At 37.6% G+C, this 21,345-nt stretch overlaps 1 protein-coding gene across 4 annotated transcripts in view; it reads right to left on the bottom strand.

The window, feature by feature from the left end:
• Positions 1 to 4,654: 4,654 nt before the first annotated feature.
• Positions 4,655 to 21,345, bottom strand: part of axin1 (axin 1) — a 42,569-nt gene continuing 25,878 nt past the window's right edge. For 2 of the 4 annotated variants that reach the window (XM_073838712.1, XM_073838703.1), the window contains exons 5-10: positions 20,013 to 20,150; positions 16,063 to 16,610; positions 13,772 to 13,942; positions 11,804 to 12,052; positions 8,753 to 8,902; positions 4,655 to 6,760 (exon numbers count right to left, since the gene is read on the bottom strand). In XM_073838712.1, the coding sequence (XP_073694813.1) occupies positions 6,634 to 6,760; positions 8,753 to 8,902; positions 11,804 to 12,052; positions 13,772 to 13,942; positions 16,063 to 16,610; positions 20,013 to 20,150 (1,383 nt within the window). In that variant the 3' untranslated portion in view covers positions 4,655 to 6,633. Of the gene's footprint in view, positions 6,761 to 8,752; positions 8,903 to 10,529; positions 10,638 to 11,803; positions 12,053 to 13,771; positions 13,943 to 16,062; positions 16,611 to 20,012; positions 20,151 to 21,345 lie in introns of all 4 variants that reach the window. The other 2 variants (XM_073838730.1, XM_073838722.1) reach the window with 2 other exon arrangements.

The raw sequence follows: 21,345 nt of genomic DNA, 5'->3' as shown, positions 1-21,345 counted from the left end.
AAAGAGGAAACATGACAGCGGTAAGTTAAGTGATGGAGATCATTAATGACTTAATGATAATTATATGACAAACCAATGTTTTTGTTGTTCCAGCTTATTTTCGTTTTTCTAGATTGTCTAATTTTTACTATTTCTAATAGTTACTAGCTAGAGTTACACTTACTGTAGCAGCAGCATGTATTTCATGCAGGTAATAATAGGCTGCAATAGAATAGGTGACAATGTTAATGAGGTGAACACTGCCCTCCAAAGGCAAAGTGCAGTAACTATGCGAACACCGAAACTGAGAAAAATACCTTTAAAGTTTTTTGACAGCTAGTCAAACACTCTTGTTTCTCTGAAACGGGACAAAATTGAACCAGGAGACTTTGCCACGAGACCAAACAGTTGTCACAGTCCATTTTAAGCCTCAATTCAATTTTGACCAAATGTGTAGTTACTGTACTTTGCTTTTGGAGGGCAGAACATAGGGCTGGGCGATTAATCGAAAAATAATCGAAATCGACATTCAGAACCTATAATCGTTAAAATTTTTCCAGGAAGATTATTTCAATTACTTTCCCCTTAAAAAACACAAGCACTCCGTTCCGTTATTCCGCCGACATGTCGATGGAGAGCTTAAACAGTATTTATACAGTAAAAAGTATTAACAGGATATACAAGGGTAATTTTATTTAGAGGAGATACTGCTTATTTTCTACTTTTAATATGAAAAACATTGAAAATTATTTATTTTGTTTCCAATAGTGCAAGTTATTTATTTTCACTAATTTAAGAAAAATGTGACTTTTCGTTTTAAGCAATCCTTGCTTTAATTTCAGTTGTTCAACACTGATGTTCAATTAATAATCATAGATCGTAGAAAGTGTGTTTCCTTCAATTATTTTAAAATCAAGTAATGCACCCTTCATCCAAAAATCTCTCGCTTGTAATATGTGAACATATTTACTGTACAAAACTTGTCAGTGAACTATGAGGGCAAAAAAATAAATATTATATAAATATAATTAAATATAATTTTATTAATAAATAAAATAATCGTTCATTAATCGTAATCGGGTTAAAATGTTCAATTAATCGAGATTTTGATTCTAAGCCAAAAAATTGCCCAGCCCTAGCAGAACATCAAACTTGGCAAGTTTTGATACTGTGTTTTGCTGCCAGTGGAGAGCTCACAAAACAATTTAAATAAATATCATTGACATTTTTATTTAGCTTTTCTACATTAAAATAGTTATCAACTAACTAACAATGAACTAATAGTCAATATTCTACACAGTGACCAAATATTTTGTATAGGGTTTAGAACTGAAGTCTAACCAGGCCAAACATGAGCCTGATGAACTTGTTCTCAAGCCATGTATTTGCAGTGTGGGCAGTTGCATTGTTTTGTTGGGAGGAAAAAAAAAATCTTTAGATAAAAAAAAAAAAAACAATTGAATGGAATATACGAAGGTCTTTGACTATGGAGGACATAGTGACAGCATTTGCTGTAGATAAGGCTTGTAAGCACCATTTTTAAGGTGACAATCCATTAGTGTAAATAAGAAGATTAAACAAATAGTGGGAAAATAGCCTATATTGCCTGCGAAATCTGATTGGACAGCTTCAATTATAAATTATTAGAAGGGTGCCGTTGTGAATTAGGAAAAAGCAAGGACAATATTTTGAACACTGATTTTATTTACTTGCTCAATAACTGATTTTAACCCCAAAATCTTCGGTAGAGGTTTTTAATAGTTTCTTATATGATGGCATTATTTTTCTCAGCGAATAACAATATTAAAGTCACCTCCTAAGAAATGCTACACAATTAAACCAGTTTTGACTCTGAAAACACTCGTTTTAAAATAAATAACGTTACAAAGGTTATGTATGACTATCTTACCTGTCGGGTTACAAAAAGTCCATCTCTGGGTTGGGTTTAAATCCTTTCAAGTCTTGGAGTCGTCAGCATCTCTGTAAAGCAAGTTGTTTGTAAGCTCTTATCTGAACGAGATTTATTAGTTTTACGGATGGTTTTCTTTTTTAACGATTCATTGTGTTAGTAGCCTAATGTTGCTCATTAGTTATCATTAGTTATGCCTACAAGCTGCCAGAATTTACAGTAGACACTTATTACTATGTGCTGCAATAGCTGGCTTCTTTAATTAAACAAATACGCTGTAAAATACCATTGCCAGCTAAATCCGGCCCGACAGCTTCAATTATAAATTATTAGAAGTGTGCCGTTGTGAATTAGGAAAAAGCAAGGACAATATTTTGAACACTTATTTTATTTACTTGCTCAATAACTGATTTTAACCCCAAAATCTTCTGTATAGGTTTTAAATAACAACATTAAACTCACCTCCGAAGGCTAAATGCTAAACAATTAAAGCTGTTTTGACCATCTGAAAACACTTGTTTTAAAAAAAAAAAATAACGTTACAAAGGTTATTTATCGACTAACTTACCTGTTGGGTTAGGGAAAAAAATCCATCTCTGGGTTGGGTTTAAGTCCTTTCAAGTTTTGGAATCGTTGCCATCTCTGTAAAGCAGTTTGATTATTGATACAAGTTGTAAGCTCTTCTCTGAAAGAGCTTTCTTAGTTTTACGAATCGTTGTGTTAGTCATGTTGCTCATTAGTTATCATTATGCCTACAACTACAAGCTGCCAGAATTAAGACAATTTTTTTACCGCACATGTGCTGCAGCCGGCTTCTTTAATTAAACAAATACTCGGGAAAATACCATTGCCCGCAAAATCCAAATGGCCTCCAACTCCACCTCTGTGTGAACAAATGGGTGGAGTTAGGTTTAGGGATAGGGTAAGCGGTAGGGTTAGGGTGTGGTTCGCCACCCTGAAGCGAGCACCCTCTAGCAAAATCAGACGTACAGCTTAAATTATAAATCATTATTAGAAGCGTACAGTTGTGAATTAGTGATGGGAAGTTCGGATCATTTTACCGACTCGGATCTTTAAGTCTCGTTCAGCAAAATGAACGAATCTTTTTTCGAGTCATTTCGTTCATTTTACCAAAATATAATTAAAAAGCTACGTGTTACTTCCATAACACATGTACTCCTTGTACAAACGTTGATTACACTACAAACAAGACAAAACTATAATACTATTAGAAAAAGAAAAGGTTAATTCATTGTTTACCTGGGTCTTCGGTCTATGATTAGCTCCCTCACCTCTATCTGTACAGGTTTGAGTCGTTCGTTCATCACGTGACAGCCCCGTGCGCTTTACCTATGCCTTGCCTATGCTGCCTGTTCATCTCTGGAGTCTTCGGGTTTGAGTCGTTCGTTCATAGTTGCGCAATTGCGCATGCGCGACTGAATGAATCACTCCCCGAGACGACTCGTTCTTCCCGAGTCACATTAAAGATTCGTTCAAATTGAACATGGCTATGAACAATATTTTCTATAGACTATATATATATATATATACGTTTTTAATATTTTCTTTTATATGGCGGCATATTTTTTTCTGAGCGAATAACAACATTAAACTCACCTCCTACAAATGGTAAACAATTAAACGACTCCCTGAAAACACTTTAAAATAAATAAAGTTACAAAGGTTATCGACTACCTTAACGTTACCTGTTGAGTTAGAAAAAACTCTGTGTCGGGTTTAAACAGACTGTAAGAGTTCAAATCCTTTCAAGTCTCGGAGTCGTCGCCATCTCTGTAAAGCAGTTTGATTATTGATGCAAGTTGTTTGTAAACTCTTCTCCGAACGAGGTTTCCTAATTTTACGGATGGTTTTCTTTTTGAACGATTGTGTAAGTAATGTTTCTCATTAGTTACTATTATTTATGCCTACAAGCTTCCAGAATTGAGAGACTTTTTCACCGCACATGTGCTGCAGTAGCCAGCTTCTTTATTAAAAAGAAAAAATACGCGGGCAAACCCGACCCGACAGTTTAAATTACAGGCCTAAATCATTATTAGAAAGCCTGCCTTTGTGAATCTGGAAAAGGCAAGGACAACGTTTTAAACACTGATTTTATTTACTTGCTCGTTAATTGATTTCCACCCAAAAATCTCCTGTACTGCAGGTTCAAGACGTTTTTAATAGTTGCTTTTATATGATCTGTCATAATTCAATGTTTATGTGGAGCCTCAGCCACCGGCTTTATGAGATCTTGGCAAAGCTTATGAAACTGTTGCTAGGAAACAAGAGCGCCATCATCTGTTTAGTCTGGAAGAAGAGAAAAAAAAAAAGAAAGGCCTCATTTTATGCATGGATAAATTAACCAAAATAACTACCCACATACAAATACACAATTTATAAAATGTGACCCTTAAGTAGCACAGGTATATTTGTAGCAATAGCCAAAAATACATTGTATGGGTCAAAATTATCTTGCTTCTTTTACGACAAAATTCACTAGGACATTAAGTAAAGATCATGTTCCATAAATATATTTTGTAAATTGCCTATTGTAAATATATCAAGACTTTCTGATTAGTAATATGCATTGCTAAGAACTTTATTTGGACAAATTTAAAGGCTATTTTCTTGATATTTTGCACCCTTCAGATTCCAGATTTTCAAATAGCTGCATCTCAGCTGGAAAGCTTATTAATTTAGCTTTCAGATGATATTTCACATGTAAATTCACACTATTCATACAAAAAGAAACAAGAGAACTCAATATTTGTTTTATTACATGTCTTTATTGTCCAAAGTACCATAAAATGATAACTGTACAACTCGGCACACTTAAGCAGAACCAGGGCACTAAATATCCAAATTGGGTTGCTGGTTGTAGTTGAAGACACATTAAAAAAAAAAAAATGTACATATTTACATAGACTTAAAGTGTGTTGATGCTCTTCGCATTGGAAACTAACCGAAAAAAAAAAAGTTCTTAAGAAACTTAAAAACATAATGCAAGTCCCTGGTACTGGACACATGGAGTGAGGAGAGCAGACAGTGGATCAGAGATGAGAATGGTCAGAAAGGCACTCTGTGATGTCTATGTACAGGTCATCCATCATTCAGTGAGAGGAACTCACATCCAGGCTATTCACAGTAGTTAACTCTTTACATCCCAGTTGACAATTACACCGTAATTAAAAAAAGAGTCAAAACAAACATGAGAAATGTTCCATATTTTGCATCAAGTACCCATATTGTTCAAGTTGATGAAAGCTTAAAACAATTCGAACTGAACGTGGGGGGGGGGGGGAACATGACAAACATCGATGACAACAGCAACTTAAAACTACACTGGGAATTTAAAAACGGGATGCCAGATCAACAGAAAGCACTCTAACGTTACAGCACCATGTCCGGCTCGGTCTCGCCAGGCCTTTCCTAGCGGTGAGTACACTTCTCAGTGTCTCCATTACAACACACAGCCTGAAAACTCTATGAAGGAGCTTCATTTTTGTCGCTGAAGCGACGCGAACGGATTTTACTCGACTCCTGTGGTAGATTGTTCTCTTTGGTGTTTCATGATCTCAACAAGGCAGACCACGTTAGGCTAAAAACTACTTTTCATTCTCGCCAGGCACCACATTTAGCCGTGTTAAGCTAAAAGGCTACAATTCTCTATTTGTTTCTTGTTGTGTAATACATTAAGGTAAGTGTAAACATGATCAGTATATTGTCCAATGGCACTAGATAGACGATGGACCCCAGGACGACTTCCACGAGTCTCACATTCCCCTGCTCCTAAACAGGCGTCAGCACTAAGCGACCTTACAGATTCTGGATATAAACTATAGACCTATAAATTGTGCCACTTGAGATATAATCGGCGCACTCATCCTTTGCGCTTAAATCATGCTGTGCGCGAAGAGGGGAGGAATTAGTATGCATGTCAAGACACCAACGAAAGACACGGAGCAATGTGAAGGCATCGTCGTATAGGACGTCCGCTCCAAGCGGTTGTCCATTGACATCAATGCATAATGCGGTGAAAAGTGCGGCGCTGACTGACCTCTCCCTCTCCGATGTGACTAATAAATCAGTTTTATGAGTTAAAAGCACTTGGTAAAGCGTGGGTTATGATTTCTTCGTAACCACAGCCTGAAAACTACCGCCGTCTTGGGTCGATGCCGCCGCAGCTTTGATATGGGTGAACCGATTCCTCTTTTTTTTTTGTCCTTTTTTTTAAATATTTAAATAGATATAAAACTTTCTCTTTTTCCTTTTAAACAGACAGTCTGTACACATCTGGTACCAGTACATATAAAATTACAAGAGTTGTTAAATTAGAAAGGATATGTTCCTTCTGATACGTCATATCAAAAATATGCAGCTTTAGTAAACATATTCATAGTACTTTTTTCTAAGCTAACTTTACATTGCTACATTACATTTTTCAGAGTTAGAAATATAGCAAAAGTGAGAGAATGCTGCCTCACGCTTTCGTCTCTGTGAGTCCAAGGGCTCTCCGTGCACAATGCAGTGATCTTGAGCACTGAGCAGCTGTATGTGACTTTTAAAAGCCGTCGTGCGGAGGTAGAAGCCTCGGAGTAAATAGTGTACTTTCCACAGCAACCGTCCCCTGCTCTGCACCTCTCGCTCTCCTGCACGTCCACGTTCGCTGTACCAATCTCAGCACCTGCTCGCCGCTTCCTCCCTTTCTCCAGTCCCTCTTCTTCCCGCCTCCCTCCCTCCCGGTCTCAGTCGATCTTCTCGACTTTTCCGATGATCTTCTCCTCGAAGATGGGCAGGATGGCGTCATCTTCGCGTACCTCCTCAAACACCACCCCACAGTCAAACTCGTCGCTCACTTTCTTGAAATAATACCTAGGATGTGGTGAGGAAAGGAGATGGTTTAACAGACAAGCAATTCCATTCAGCAAAATGATCAGGATTACAGATATATCACTATTTAACACTGGATATACACTACCAGTCAAAAGTTTGGACACACTTCCCCATTCTCTTTGATGGGGAAGTGTGTCCAAATTTTTGACTGGTAGTGCAAGTTTAAAGCAGGGGTGCCCAAACTTAGTCCTAGAGGGCTGGTGGCCTGCAAAGTTTAGCTCCAACCCCAATTAGACACACCTGAACCAGCTAATTAAGCTCTTACTAGATACACTAGAAACTTCCCAGCTGGTGTGTTGGAGCTAAACCGGCCCTCCAGGACCAAGTTTGGGCACCCGTGGTATAAAGAAAGAGTTCCTCAAAAATAAAAAACCTGTCATCATGTGCTTGCCTCATGCTGTTCCAAAGCATGTGAGCAATTTAGAAGACTTTTCCATGTAATTATAGAAAAAGGTGACAAGCTTTCAAGCTTTAAAAAGGTATAGAAGTACAATAAAAGTGACTAATGTGCAAGTCTTTTGAAGATCTACAATCGTTTTATTTATTTTATTTAAGTCTCTTATGCTCACCACAATGGGTTAAAAACGCAAGAAGAGCACCAGAATTATGCAATATTATTACATTTCAATAGATCCAATTTTATTTTTAACATACGCTACTAGTCAAAAGGTTTTGGACAGTACGATTTTTTTAAAAGAAATTCCTTCTGCTCACCAAGCCTGCATTTATTTGATCTAAAATACAGCAAAAGCAGTAATATTGTGAAATATTTTTACCATTTAAAACAAGTGCTTTCAATTTGGATATATTTAAAAAATGTAATTTAATACTGTGATCAAAGCTAAATCTCCAGCATTATTGCTCCCATCTTAAGTGTCGCATAATACTTCAGAAATCATTCTAATATTCTAATTTGAAAGAAACATTAATATTATCATTATTATCAATATTTAAAGTTGAGTATGTTTTTTTTCCCCAGGATTCTTCAAAGAATAGAAAGATACAAAGATCAGCATTTATCTGAAATAAAAAGCTTTTGTAACATTACACACCATACCATTCAAAAGTTTGGAGTATAATTTTTTTTTTCAGGGGTGCTTTAAATTGATCAAAAGTGATGATAAAAGACATTTATAATGTTATTTCAGATAAATGCTGCTCTTCTGAACTTTGTATTCATCAAAGAAACCTGAAAAATAAAATTCTACTCAGCTGTTTTCAACATAATAATAATAATAATAATGATGATAATACTACATGTTTTTGAGCAGCAAATCAGAATATTAGAATGGTTTCTGAAGGATCATGTGACACTGAAGACTGGAGTAATGATGCTAAAAATTCAGCTTTGAAACCACAAAAATAAATTACATTTTAAAATATAATCAAATAGAAAATGGTCCTTTTAAATAGAAAAATTATTTCACAATATTATTGTTTTTGCTGTACTTTGGATCAAATAAATGCAGGCTTGGTCAGCAAAAGAGACTTCTTTAAAAAACATTAAAAATCTTACTGTCCAAAAACTTTTGACCGGTAGTGTGTATTAAAATGTAATGTATTCCTGTGGTGGCAAAGCTGAATTTTCAACATTGTTATTTCAGTCTTCAGTGTCACATGATCCTTCAGAGATCAGTCTGTTATCTGATTTGCGGCTCAAGAAACATCTTTGTAAAAAAAAGTTAATATTTTTTGTGAAAACTTTTTTCGAAAACGCCAAAGTAGTGTGAACTACAGGCACAACCATAACAAAACTTAAGCATTTTATAACGAAAAAGCACTAGTGAAAATGTAGCCTATGACTGATGAGCAAAGTCTTTTTGTGTTGCTCAGAAGATAGTTTGTAACAACATTAAGGTGAATAAATGATGACAGGATCTTAATTTTTGGATAAAACATCTAAACTCAACACCACAGACAGTTCTGAAAAACCTACTGATGTTAACAACACAACAAGTGAGAAAGGTTTACCTGTAGCTCCCTTTCTTCGTAAGCAGCTCCTTGAACTGTCCCAGCGTGACGATTCTTCCTTTGACAGACGTCCTGTACGGGATGGGCTCTCCGCAGAAGTAATATGCCACGGTGATGTTCTCACAGGGCTGCTTCTTCATATTCTTATGCCTGCAAATGAACCGAGAGACACTTAAAAAACAACCCAAACATTTGTTCTACAATAAGGAGGAACAAAATTATGCATTTTGCTTTTCTAGCAACAAACTGAGAAGTACAACATCCCAAAAGGATTTCTGGACCAGAGCCGTAGTTGAGAGGCTCTTGTACGTGCTCTGCTGAGCTTGAAGTGGGCACGACTGCTGGTGGGCGTCAGAGGATCGGTTTACTCTTGCCAAGTAAAACGGATTCCAGATGCCTGACAAATGTTCCTCAGAAAGAAAAAAGAAAAAAAAACACTGGCACCGATGTGCCGCTTTCATCTCATCCACACCAAAGCTTTGATGTCACTAAACTGCATATCTGCATTAGGAGCAGACACACATCCGCGGCCTCTCATTCTCCTGCAGCTGATCAGTGGTTAATACGCCGGAACGACACTTCACTGCAACCAAATCGGTGAGAAACTACGTACTAAAACTGGTTTATATTCTTAAAGGAACAGTTCACCTAAAAATTCAAATTTGCTGAACATCTACTTCTTAATCAGAACAGATTTGGAGAAATTTAGCTTGACATCACTTGCTCACCAACGAATCCTCTGCAAGTGAATGGGTGCCATCAGAATACAGAAAACTGCATGTTTGTAATAAACAAATCCATCAATTAAGGTGCTTGAACCGTTTCTTCTGGCCAAAATATTAGTCTAAAATCCATAATATGGCCTTTATCACTGCTTAGAATACTATGAAATATGTGGTGTGTCTTATTTTGTGTAAGAAGCCACATCATCTCACAGAAGGATTTATTTCAAACACTCGACTGATGTTATGAAGTGAGTTTGGGGTAAAAACATATTAAATGTGGTATTTTCACATGCTTTCAGATAGAGCAGCATTTACTAAACAGAGCCATAGTTCACTGAGAAGCTACACAAACAGCTGTCATTATCACAAACTATTCCTTCGATTTCATAATCGTGCAATAATATCGTCTGCAAAACTTTTTTTTTTTTTGCGTAACCTGTCAGTGAACTAAGGCTCTATGTAGTAAATGCTGCTCCATCTGAAAGCAGGTGATGGAAATTTACTGCTGATTACACAACCGGCTTTACTGACAAAATGCGCATGGAAATCACATTCAATTAATTGTGCAGCCCTAATCCATAACACTTGCTCTAGCGGACAAAGTCCATCCTCGGTTGTCTTCTCATATCAAAATCCACCAACATATTTGTTTAGCTCTCTCCTTATTCAGAGAAATTATGAATAATGATGGATTTGTTTATTACAAACAACTTTACAAGATGTTAATTGATGGACTGAAGTTGTGTGGACTATTTGTGGATTACTGTAATGTTTTTATCAGCTGTTTGGACTCTCATTTTGACGGCATCCATTCACTCCAGAGGTGAGCAAGTGATGTAATGCTAAATTTCTCCAAATCCGGTACATTTCCCTTTTTTTGGGTGAACTATTCCTTTAAAAGCTACGCAGAGAGGTCTAAATAGCGCTATACACAGAAGCGTTAGTGAACTATGTGAAGGCACAGCCTTGACAAACACACGCGAGTGCATGTATCATAGCATGGGATGGTGAAGGGAAGGGCTACGCTCTATGGAGAAGCATGGAGGACATACTCGGCCTCGGAGAGCTCCGTGTCAGAGACGGCGGGCACCACACTGAGCGTGGGGAACAGAGCGGGCCTGACAGCGGTGCGACCCCTCTGGATCACTTCCATCACATACCTGAGGAACAACGCCGAGTTAGACACACCGGCTTCGTTCGAAGGCTCATGTCGCGTCATTATACGCATGCACCTAAGACAGCCACAATGTGTGTGTGAACATGTTGACTAGAAGGAAGGGGGAATAAGGATGCAGCCTTGCATTGTGAGGGATTATTGACCAATAAGATAGCTTCCAAGATGAAGTTTGTAATGCAAAAGTGCTTCAAATTGAAATCTTCGTTCATGTTGGTTTCATACGGATCTTCAACAAATAGTCAATTTAATGACTCAACGGGGTTGAAGGTCCAATTTGCAGATTCAATGCAGCCTCAAAGGGCTCTACAATATCCCTGCCAAGGAATAAGGGTCTAATCTAGCAAAACGATTGGTCATTTCTAAAAAAAAATATTTTAAAAAATTACATTTTCTTTACTTTTTAACCACAAATGCTCATCTTGCACTAGCTCAACTTCACGCATTATGTAATCACGTTGGAAAGGTCACACCTGACGTAGGCAGAAGTACCGACCGAGTGTTTACAAACGAACATGCAAAGAAAGTCAAACGCCCTTCATAAAAAAAAAAAAAAAAAAAGGTAAAACAACGATGTCGGTTGATTTTGAAGAGTTTTTTCGTCCTACCCTACCTTTCTGAATCGGAGTACACAGACAGCTAGCGCAGGATGAGCATTTGTGGTTAAAAAGTATATAATTCTTATATAAAAAAAAAAAAATGACAGATCGTTTAGATAAGACTCTTATTCCTCAGCTGGGATCGCGTAGATTTCGGACTTCAACCCGTTGATCCCCATTGAAGTTCACTATATGGAGAAAATCCTGGAATGTTTTCCTCAGAAACCTTAATTTCTTCCTTAATTGTCTTCTCGAGTACTTAATTCTGTTAAGATACATTTTTCTTCATTACCATATTAGAAATGTTTTATCCTGACACTTTGAACATTCTCCCCCAAAATAATTTTAAATTCAGAAATGAGCATAGAAAAGTTATATTCAGGTAATCCTGTCTATAAAGAGCTTTTTAGTGCATTTCCAAATAGATTTGGACCATACAATGAGTGTCACTGTCCCAAAGGCAAATCGCATGAGATTTTTGTCATGCAATAACAAATCAAGCCACCATGTATCATATACAAATTATGATCTTGAGTTGAACATGTCTTCTCACCTCTGCTTAGCCTGCAATGTTCCAGACTTTCTCCTCTCTTCCTCAAGCCGCCTGCGCGCCTCTTCCAGCTGGGTGAGGGGGTTGGGGGCTGGGTTGGGAGGCATGGTTGGATCCTGGATGAAGGGATGGGAGGGCTGCACATTGTTGCGGAGCTGAGCGGTAACCCAAGGGTGCACAGCCCCCGGCCGCTCCACCGAGCTGGGCCTCGACACCTCGTGACTTTGAGCCTTCTTGGAGCCAGAGATGCTCCTATGAAATAAGCAAGACCAAAATTAGCAACAAAACAATTTAAATTACTAAAGGTTAGACAGGGTTGTAACAATATTAAAATCACACAATAAGATAATATCACAATATGAAGTCCACGATACGATATTATTGTGATATTTAAAAAAAAAAAAAGGAAAAAATTAAGACTTTAGGGGGAAAGTAAAATTTTGTACATTTTAAAATATAAATGTACATTTTTCTATCTACTTGGATTGCAGTAAATATTGCCTCCATTTAAACTGCTAGTTGTCAGCAATTCATACTGCACCTTTACGCTTTTATTTTGACGCAAAGAGCAGTATTATGATGGAAACTTCTATTTTGATGGAAAACTCCAGCTTCAGTGAAAAAGGCTTAAAAAAATGTGTCTCACTGCAAATCGGGTGAAATGCTGTAATCATCCGTCATGAAAATAAAGAATAACTGGTGGACGTTGCATTCTCAAATGCATGCTAAACTTACAGCACATGCAATAAACAAGTTCACTGCATTTACTGTGAACTGAGCCATTCTGAGACAGGGAAAACACCGGATCACAAGCTGATCACCTGAGCGAAGTGCGCACTTCGCTTTGAAACGTGCAGCGAAAACAGACCTGATGAAATGATTAAGCTTAGGGCTGTAACGATACGCGATATGAAACCGAAATCGCGACACTCAGATCCACGATCCTGTGTCGCGGTGTGATAAGGGAGAATCGCGACACACCCCGTGACTACCTTTCCAATCATGTGACGCCTGCCTGCAAAAGTTGAGCTAGTTGAAGAAGAACGTGAGGAAACATGGCAACCAACCCAGAGATTGCGGACCCTCCCTCCTCATTTAAGTCAGCAGTATGGCAACATTTCGGAGCTGTATGATCCATAAAATTCGGAGAAAGGCTATTAATAAAGAAAAAAAAAATCCAGAAAATGCGTGTAGTATAGCCTGCGCAGTAAAAATACAATTATGTGTAAAATGTCATAGTAAACTGTGTCTGACACGAAAACCGCGCTAGTCATTGTCCCATAAAATGACAAATAGCAAATAACACATAGTATTTTCATTACGTTTCATTTATTTTGTTTTTGTAAAGTAAAATGAGACCTTGTTGTTTGCAGCTACGTTTACCCCGAGCCCGCGTCGCGAACACCAGCTCGACCGCAAAACACTTTCACTATGAAAGAAAGCGGCAGCCGCGCAGAGATTCCACCTCTTGACGCGTCCCATGTGAAACGGCTTTTAAACGGTCTTCAGACAGAGCGTGAACACAGGCACGGGACCGTTTGAGAGCAGCGTCAGCGTGTACCGGATTGAGTCCAAAGAGCAAATACCTGTGCATGTCACCCGCACTGCACCTGACAGATAAATATTATTCCACCGTTACGTCAGTTTTAGCGGTTCACCCGTCGGGTAGGACTCTGTTTGCGCCTAGCCTGACATGCTCTCGCGTACGAATGAACAGGCAGCATCTGTGGACAGAGCGGGCACTAGCACATTAGGCACAATCGTCAAATATATTTCAAAAGAAGCCGCCACGGTCCTGACCACTTCACTGTCTTTACTGGGTGTTTTTAGGGAATATTTCAAGTTTTAGAAAATGTAGTTAATATTTGCATCATTATTGATTTATCTCATCCACCCGCAAATAATCAGAATGCATTTTTTTATTACCCGAGCCGCGGATATAACTGCCATCCACGCATCACTAATTCTTACCCATAAGGGCTCCTCTTGTAGCGTCCAGCTTCCTTCTCGCCCTCCATCATCCACTGCAGTATCTTCTGGTTCCTCTCCAAATCGTCAGTGGGCAAGGGCTCTCGCATCTCAAAGTTTCGACCATCCTCTCCTTTTCTGACCGGACGCTTTGACAGTGTACTTCCTTTACTGCTACAATGAGACAAGAGAACATCAAAATCACTAAAGTTGTTGAGATAAACGGCTTCAATAAATGTCTCCAGTTTGGAGTCAGTACAATTTTCTATTTTCAAAACTACTTTGACTCCACACGGTCACATTAAAATGATCAAAAGTGAAAGTATAGACCTTTATGATGTTACCAAAAGATCTTAAATGAAAATAAATGCTGTTCTGTTCGACGTTCTATTCATTAATGAATCCTAAAAACACTGACCATAATAATAAGAAATGTTTCTCAAGCAACATATTAGAATGATTTCTGAAGGATCATGTGACTATTAGGGTTGGGCGATGTCGACCAATTTGGCATCGTACGATGTCTAACGTGAAACATCGCGATGGACGATGGCATCGTCCGCGGGGGGCGGGGAGAGGGCGGGAGTGTGGGATGGTTGTTGTTAAATAATTAATTCATAACGAATTAATTAATTGTAGCCTACCGTTTCGACCAGTGCTTAATTTGAGCCGGATTTTTAAAGATCCGGCATTAACAAGTGAATTAGATCGTGACAGCGTGCATACAAGACAGAGCAAGCGCGGGTTTATATAGATGTATTTGGAGGATGTCTGTTGGTCCTTAACATATTTTCGACCAGTCAGCTTTAAGTTCAAATTCACTCTCATTGATTGCTTACTGCTTAACCCACTCTCTCCAAACACATTTAATGAGCAGCAGAATGTTTAGAGAGAAAGTGTAATATCAGAAATAATACCAAATCAAGCGAAATATTATTATGTATTAACATTATAAACACTATAAACATAGCTATAAGTTAGTTACCCTGACTCCAAAACGAATCATTTAAATGTAACGGTATTCAGAACAGAACAGGAATGAAACAAAATATATAAAGTTAAGAAACCAAAACAAAGCAAAACTAAAAATAGCAGGCGTGGGGCTCACACACCTCTGTAATTTGGCACAAATCCAAGTGTTTCCATATTCCCAATGCATTTGAATGATAAACTGTTATTTATAATGTATAGGCTTTGTATTGTACGTTTGCATTTCGATGGAAAAAAAAAATATTCTCTTGTTTTTTTGTTCCAAGCTCGGTTCGTTATGGTAAAACCATGAAAAAGGCATATTTGGTGTAGTTTATTTAATCTAATTTAATTAAAATTATTTTGAATTTTTTTCTGCTGTTTATGTATGCCTCATTTATTAATGTAAACGAACTAGTTCATGTAATTCGTTCGGAGTTCACTGTAATTTGTATTGTGATCGCTAACAACTTCCCTTGTTATTATTTCCTCATAATAATAATAATAATAATAATAATAATAATAAACTAAGAAAAGATGCGGAAATTGAAAGCATGCATTTAATCTGGTTATATAGTGTGATTCAGTGTGTCTTTCGCGAGCGGGTTGCTGCTGCGGCGGGGGCGGGGTGGAGGATCGCGATGCCGGCTCAACATCGTGATGTCTATCGGCGATGGACGATAGCATCGTCTATCAACCCAACCCTAGTGACTATATTATATGTGACCCTGGACCACAAAACCAGTCTTAAGTCGCTGGGGTATATTTGTAGCAATAGCCAAAAATACATTGTATGGGTCAAAATTATTGATTTTTCTTTTATGTCAAAAATCATTAGGATATTAAGTACTTTATTAGTATTACTTCATGTTCCATGAAGATTTTGTAAAATTCCTACTGTAAACCTATCAAAATGTAATTTTTGATTAGTAATATGCATTGTTAAGAACTTAATTTGGACAACTTTAAAGGTGATTTTCTCAGTATTTTGATTTTTTTGCACCCTTAGATTCCAGATTTTCTAATAGATGTATCTCGGCCAAATATTGTCCTATCCTAACAAACCATACATCAATAGAAAGCTTATTTATTGAGCTTTCATATGATGTATATATCTCAGTTTTGTAAAATTTTACCTTATGACTGGTTTTGTGGTCCAGGGTCACATATTCAAATACCAAAATGTTACTTTAAATTGTAATATTGATCAATATTAGTGTTTCTACTGTATTTTAGATCAAATAAATGCAGCCTTGGTAAAGATAAATGGCTTAATCTTTTGAACAGTAGTGCACATATCTAAAAAAAGACATGGAGGCACATACCCGTAACCCATGGGGTCCATGGCATTGGGGCCGACACTCATTCCATCTGCAAAATTGCGTGGCTTGGATCCATAGTGGTGTTGCTCCATGTTCCAGGCGAATCCCCCGTGCAACCTCATGGCTTCCGCCTCCACCTGTTCTTTGGGTTTCCCCCCAGCGGCATAGTGTGTGTGGTGAACGTGTTTGTGATGGTGCAGGTGCGCTGCCTCACCCTTCGGGCCCAGCCGAGCCTGGTGCTTGCCTTGGCCACCAGACAGCGGCATCATCATCCCGGGAATCTTGCCCGCGGGAAGCCCGTCAGGGGAGCGGGACTTCGGAGAGTGGCGACCCGTACCCGGAGACTGACAGCCGGGGGTTTTCATGACACGCTGCACATGCTCGTCCAGGATGCTCTCGGGGTTTTCCTCGTGCGCGTCCCGTAGCTGCAGCCCGTTGTAGCTCATTTCAGAGTAGCGACCGCCGTAATGCTGAACGTGGACCGCGGGAGGAATCCTGTGATTGGCCAAGGAGGGAGCGGTTGAGATGTCTGCATCGTCACCTTCCTCTTCCTACAGGACACAAGGGATTATTAATTAATGCCATGATACTTAAAAAAATACTTTGAACCATCTAAAACCATATTATTTAATAAGGAACAAACACTTTTTATAGTCAGTGACTGAATGTCAAATTTGACAGGTCGAGGAAGTCTACGGTGGAAAACAATGGGCTGCGGAATCACCATGCAGTAACATGTTTAATCCAGCAGATGTCATAAGTTTATAGCTTTCCTAAGATTCAATTGATATGCCTTTGTTACGGTCACATTGAAAACACACAATGACCTCAAACAGCTATGAGAAAATTCCCTTGTTGCCCAAAACATGACTTTAATATTCATTTTAATCTTGAAAGCCCTTCTTGACAAGCAGACCTCTCTTTAGATTATAAATGATCTGACATGCCTGTTCTCCTAACAAGATTTAAGATTTGACTTGCTGATTTGTTGTGCCCTTCGCTGATTTAGATTTTACTGGCAAGAAAACACTGAATTCTTTGACATGTTCTGTTTTACTCATAGTCTGGTGACTAAATTGCATTTCAGTCACATTCTGTATTGTTATTTGTAGACAATGAAAAACCATAGTTTTGTCTATTACTGTAATGTAATTACACTGTAATTGCATTCCCACCATATCTTTATTCTGAATAATATTCATCATTTTATGGATTCAGGTTGCGTCACTCTGGGTTGGGGCAATTGCAAAAATATTCATGCATACTGGTATGTCAAGTAATTTTGATCGTTTTCACTATAAAATGAATCATCTCATGTGAAAGCTTAACTATTTTAAATCAATGTAATTTAAGTCATAATTTTAAGTTATTATATGTAGTTAGCTGTAATGCAGTGTCATTGTTGCTTGTATTACATTGATGTAGGCTAAACTATGCCTTTGTGTATTCTCTTTGTTGCTAGTTACTAAAAAAAAAAAAGTGATTTTATCTGAACGGATCTCATGATCAGTTGACATGTCATACATGTTCCACTTGACCGTTGAATTTCAGACGTTTTTTTTTTTAAAGAAATTACTACTTTTATTCAGCAACAAAGCATTAAATTGATCAAAATTGACCAAAAGGGTATTCATATTCTTTGAAAAGAACAATTATTTGAAATAGAAATCTTTCTAACACCCTTAAAAATAATTGTATCACGGTATCCATACTTCATAAAATATTTGCGATATATAAGCAGCACAACTGTTTTCAATATTGCTAAGATTGATAGTTAATTGTTTTACCAAAATAAGAGGGATCATACAAAATGCATGTTATTTTTTTATTTAGTACTGACCTGAATAAGATGTTTCACATATAAGACGTTCACAAATAATCCACAAGAGAAAATGTGTACCATATACCAAAAATGATCCCATTCAAAAGTTTACATACACTTGATTCTTAATGCTGTTGTTACTTGAATGATCCACAGCAGCGTTTTTTGTTTTTCTGTTTAGTGATAGTTGATTGTGGGTCCCTTTTTTTGTCCTGAACAGTTAAACTGCCCGCTGTTCTTCAGAAAAATCCTTTAGGTCCCACAATTTCTTTGTTTTTTTAGCATTTTTGTGTATTTGAACCCTTTCCAACAATGACAGTATGATTTTGAGATCCATCTTTTTCACATTGAGGACAACTGAGGGATGAAACTATCACAGAAGGTTCAAACGTTCACAGATGCTTCAGAAAGAAACACAATGCATTAAGAGCCAGGGAGTTAAAACTTTTGGACAGAATGAAGATATGTACTTTTTTTTTTTTTTCCATTTAGTATTGCCCTTCAGAAGCTAAAGAAGATACTTGTATGCTTCCCAGAAGACAAAATGTGTTAAATATACCCTGATCTTCAAATTCTTAATACATTGTTTCTCCTTCTGGAGCATCAGTGAGCGTTTGAACCTTCTGTAGTAATTGCATATGAGTCCCTCAGTTGTCCTCAGTGTGAAAAGATGGATCTTAAAGTCATACAGTCATTGTTGAAAAGAATTGAAATACACAAAAATGCTGGAAAACCACAGAATTTGTCAGACCTGAAAGATTCTGAAGAACAGTGGGCAGTTTAACTGTTCAGGACAAACAAGGGACTCATGAACAACTCTCACTAAACAAAAAACAACAGCTTTAGATCATTTAGGTAACAACACAGTATTAAGAATCAAGTGTATGTAAACTTTTAAACAGGGTAATTCAACTATTATTGATTTTCTATATTTATATGTGAAGGTCTTTTATGTGAAATATTTTATTCAGGTCAGGACTAAATTAAAATAACACGCTTTTTTTATGATCCCTCTTATTTTGGTAAAATAACATTTTGCAGATTCTGCAAGGTGAATGTAAACTTTTGACTTCGACTGTATACGTACACAATTGAAATTGCTATTTATATATATTTTCACATTTTTGCATTTACTTTCATCAAGATTCCTCCTTCAACAAATATGCCTTTTCATTTGGTTGTCTTCTCATTTTCATAATCGAGAAAGTCAATAAAGCTGAAACCACAGCAGGTAATTTCTGTGCAACGCTTTGATTCTCTCTCCAGGTAGTGAAGTCCAAAGAGATAAGGAATTTTGAGGATTTGGCTTATGCATAATTTTACTTTCACTGAACAGCTGTGGGGGTCAGCGCTCTGGATGATCTTTAACAGATCATGCCAGAAAAAAACAACAACAACATAAGAGACACAACAAATCCAACCGCAATGCGCAAAGCAGCCAAATTTCATTGCGCCTATTCGACCTCTAAAAACTGAATTCGGTCCGAAAATGACTGAATAAAACCCCAGAATGGCGATATCAGGGTTTATTCAGACTTGTCAAGGTTCAGTTGCCAGCAAAAACATGTTTAACTGTCAGAGTCCGTCCTGCTCGGTGGAGCAAAGCAAGCAAGTGCTGTATATAGTAGCTGATAGGTGAAGAAAACTTAAAACAAGTTTGCTGAAAGCTGAGGCAACAGTGAGAATATCAATTAGGAGACAAATGACATTGCTCCTTCGGCTCTTAATAACTCAAAGTCACTGTTCTGTGACAGAAGTTCCTCTTTCAGGAGGCCAAACTACATAAATAATCTGCCTTGAGACTTAACACCTGGCTTTGAGTCGGGAAAAAGATCCCCATTTGCGGTGCGCGCAAGCATTTCTTCACGGCCCGACTGAGTTCAAACAAAGTCATTACACTGAGGCAGACTAGCAAGTAGCTCAATCTCGGCAGGTGATTCACCTGACACTGAACAAAAAGACGAGAGAAATGAGCAGAGTCCCCTTGATAAGACAGGAAGTCTTTAGAACACATCCGACTGTCTCGCTCATGAACAGAAGTGGCACAGACATCAGTGTTTGATACAAAAGGTAACAAAAAACTACTATAACTCAAAATACGGCAGTGACGTGATGAATTCGGAGCACTTACCAGTCGAACCCTCTTGAGCCGCTCCTCCAGTTTCTCTTGCGCCTCACGTTCCCTCAGCACCCCCTCTAGCCTGCTGATGAGCTCCGCTGCAAACTTCTCCGGCTCAACGTGAATATCCTTTGGCATCCGGTTTGTGCGCTGATGAGAAGACAATGCGAGTCAGTATTCAAGGTCACTATTCACAATTAATGTGATGCACTTAAGAAACAAAACTACAACTACAGCTGCTGATTATAAAGGCATGTGAAGAAAACAATAAGACATGACAGTTTAAATCAACAGTGAAAGCAAAAGAACATTAACACTGTCCAGACAGATAAATATATGACTAGACTGACATATTTTTCCATAATGCACCATTGAGCACGAATGCACTGCTTCTGTACACAGACTTCAGTTATCAGTTTTAGTTTGAAATAGTGATGCACAATTTTTTTACAGAGAAATTTTTTTTTAATTTAGCAGAAACTAAAAAAATAAAGTTCATTAGTCAATTATTTAAATCACATTTATTTTAAGTCTTTCTTTCTTCAGTTGTAAAGAAATTGTTTTTTGAGAAAAATACATTTCAGGATTTTTCTCCATATAGTGGACTTCTATGGTGTCCCGAGTTTGAACTTCCAAAATGCAGTTTAAATGCGGCTTCAAACGATCCCAAATGCATTTGTAAATGATCCCACCTGAGGAAGAAGCATCTTATCTAGCGAAACGATCGGTAATTACAAATACATATACACAATTTATATACTTTTTAACCGCCAGCACTCGTCTTGTCTTGCTCTGCCTGAACTGGTTGTTTCTGGTTCAAGAATTCCCATCTTATTTTCTCCCTCAACTTCAAAAATAATTTCAAAATCATCCTAAAACCATCCCGCTGCAGAGGTACCAACCAGGTGTTTGCAAAGTTAAACTGCATTTTGGAAGTTCAAACTCGGGGCACCGTAGAAGTCCACTATATGGAGAGAAATCCTGAAATGTTTTCCTCAAAAAACTATTTCTTTACGACTGAAGAAAGAAAGACATGAACATCTTGGATGACAAGGGAGTGAGTACATTACATGTACATTTTTGATTTGGAAGTGAACTTCTTTAATGATCAACACTCAAATAAAAATGTTTTTCCATCAGCTTTTTTAATAATAGTCACCTTTTCAAAAGTTTGGTGTCGGTAAGATTTTTTTGTCACGTACTCACCAAGGCTCATACATTTGATCAAAAAGAGAGTAAAAACAGTAATATTGTGAATTATCACAATTTTAAATAATTATTTTCTTTTTAAATATATGTTAAAATGTAATTTCTTTTTGGCTAAACTACACTCATACTCAGTACT

This window comes from Garra rufa, chromosome 1, assembly GCF_049309525.1.
Source record: "Garra rufa chromosome 1, GarRuf1.0, whole genome shotgun sequence".
Classification (NCBI taxonomy): domain Eukaryota; kingdom Metazoa; phylum Chordata; class Actinopteri; order Cypriniformes; family Cyprinidae; genus Garra; species Garra rufa.
The sequence above is the reverse complement of the archived record's forward strand: the minus strand, read 5'-3'. Positions and strand labels throughout refer to the sequence as shown.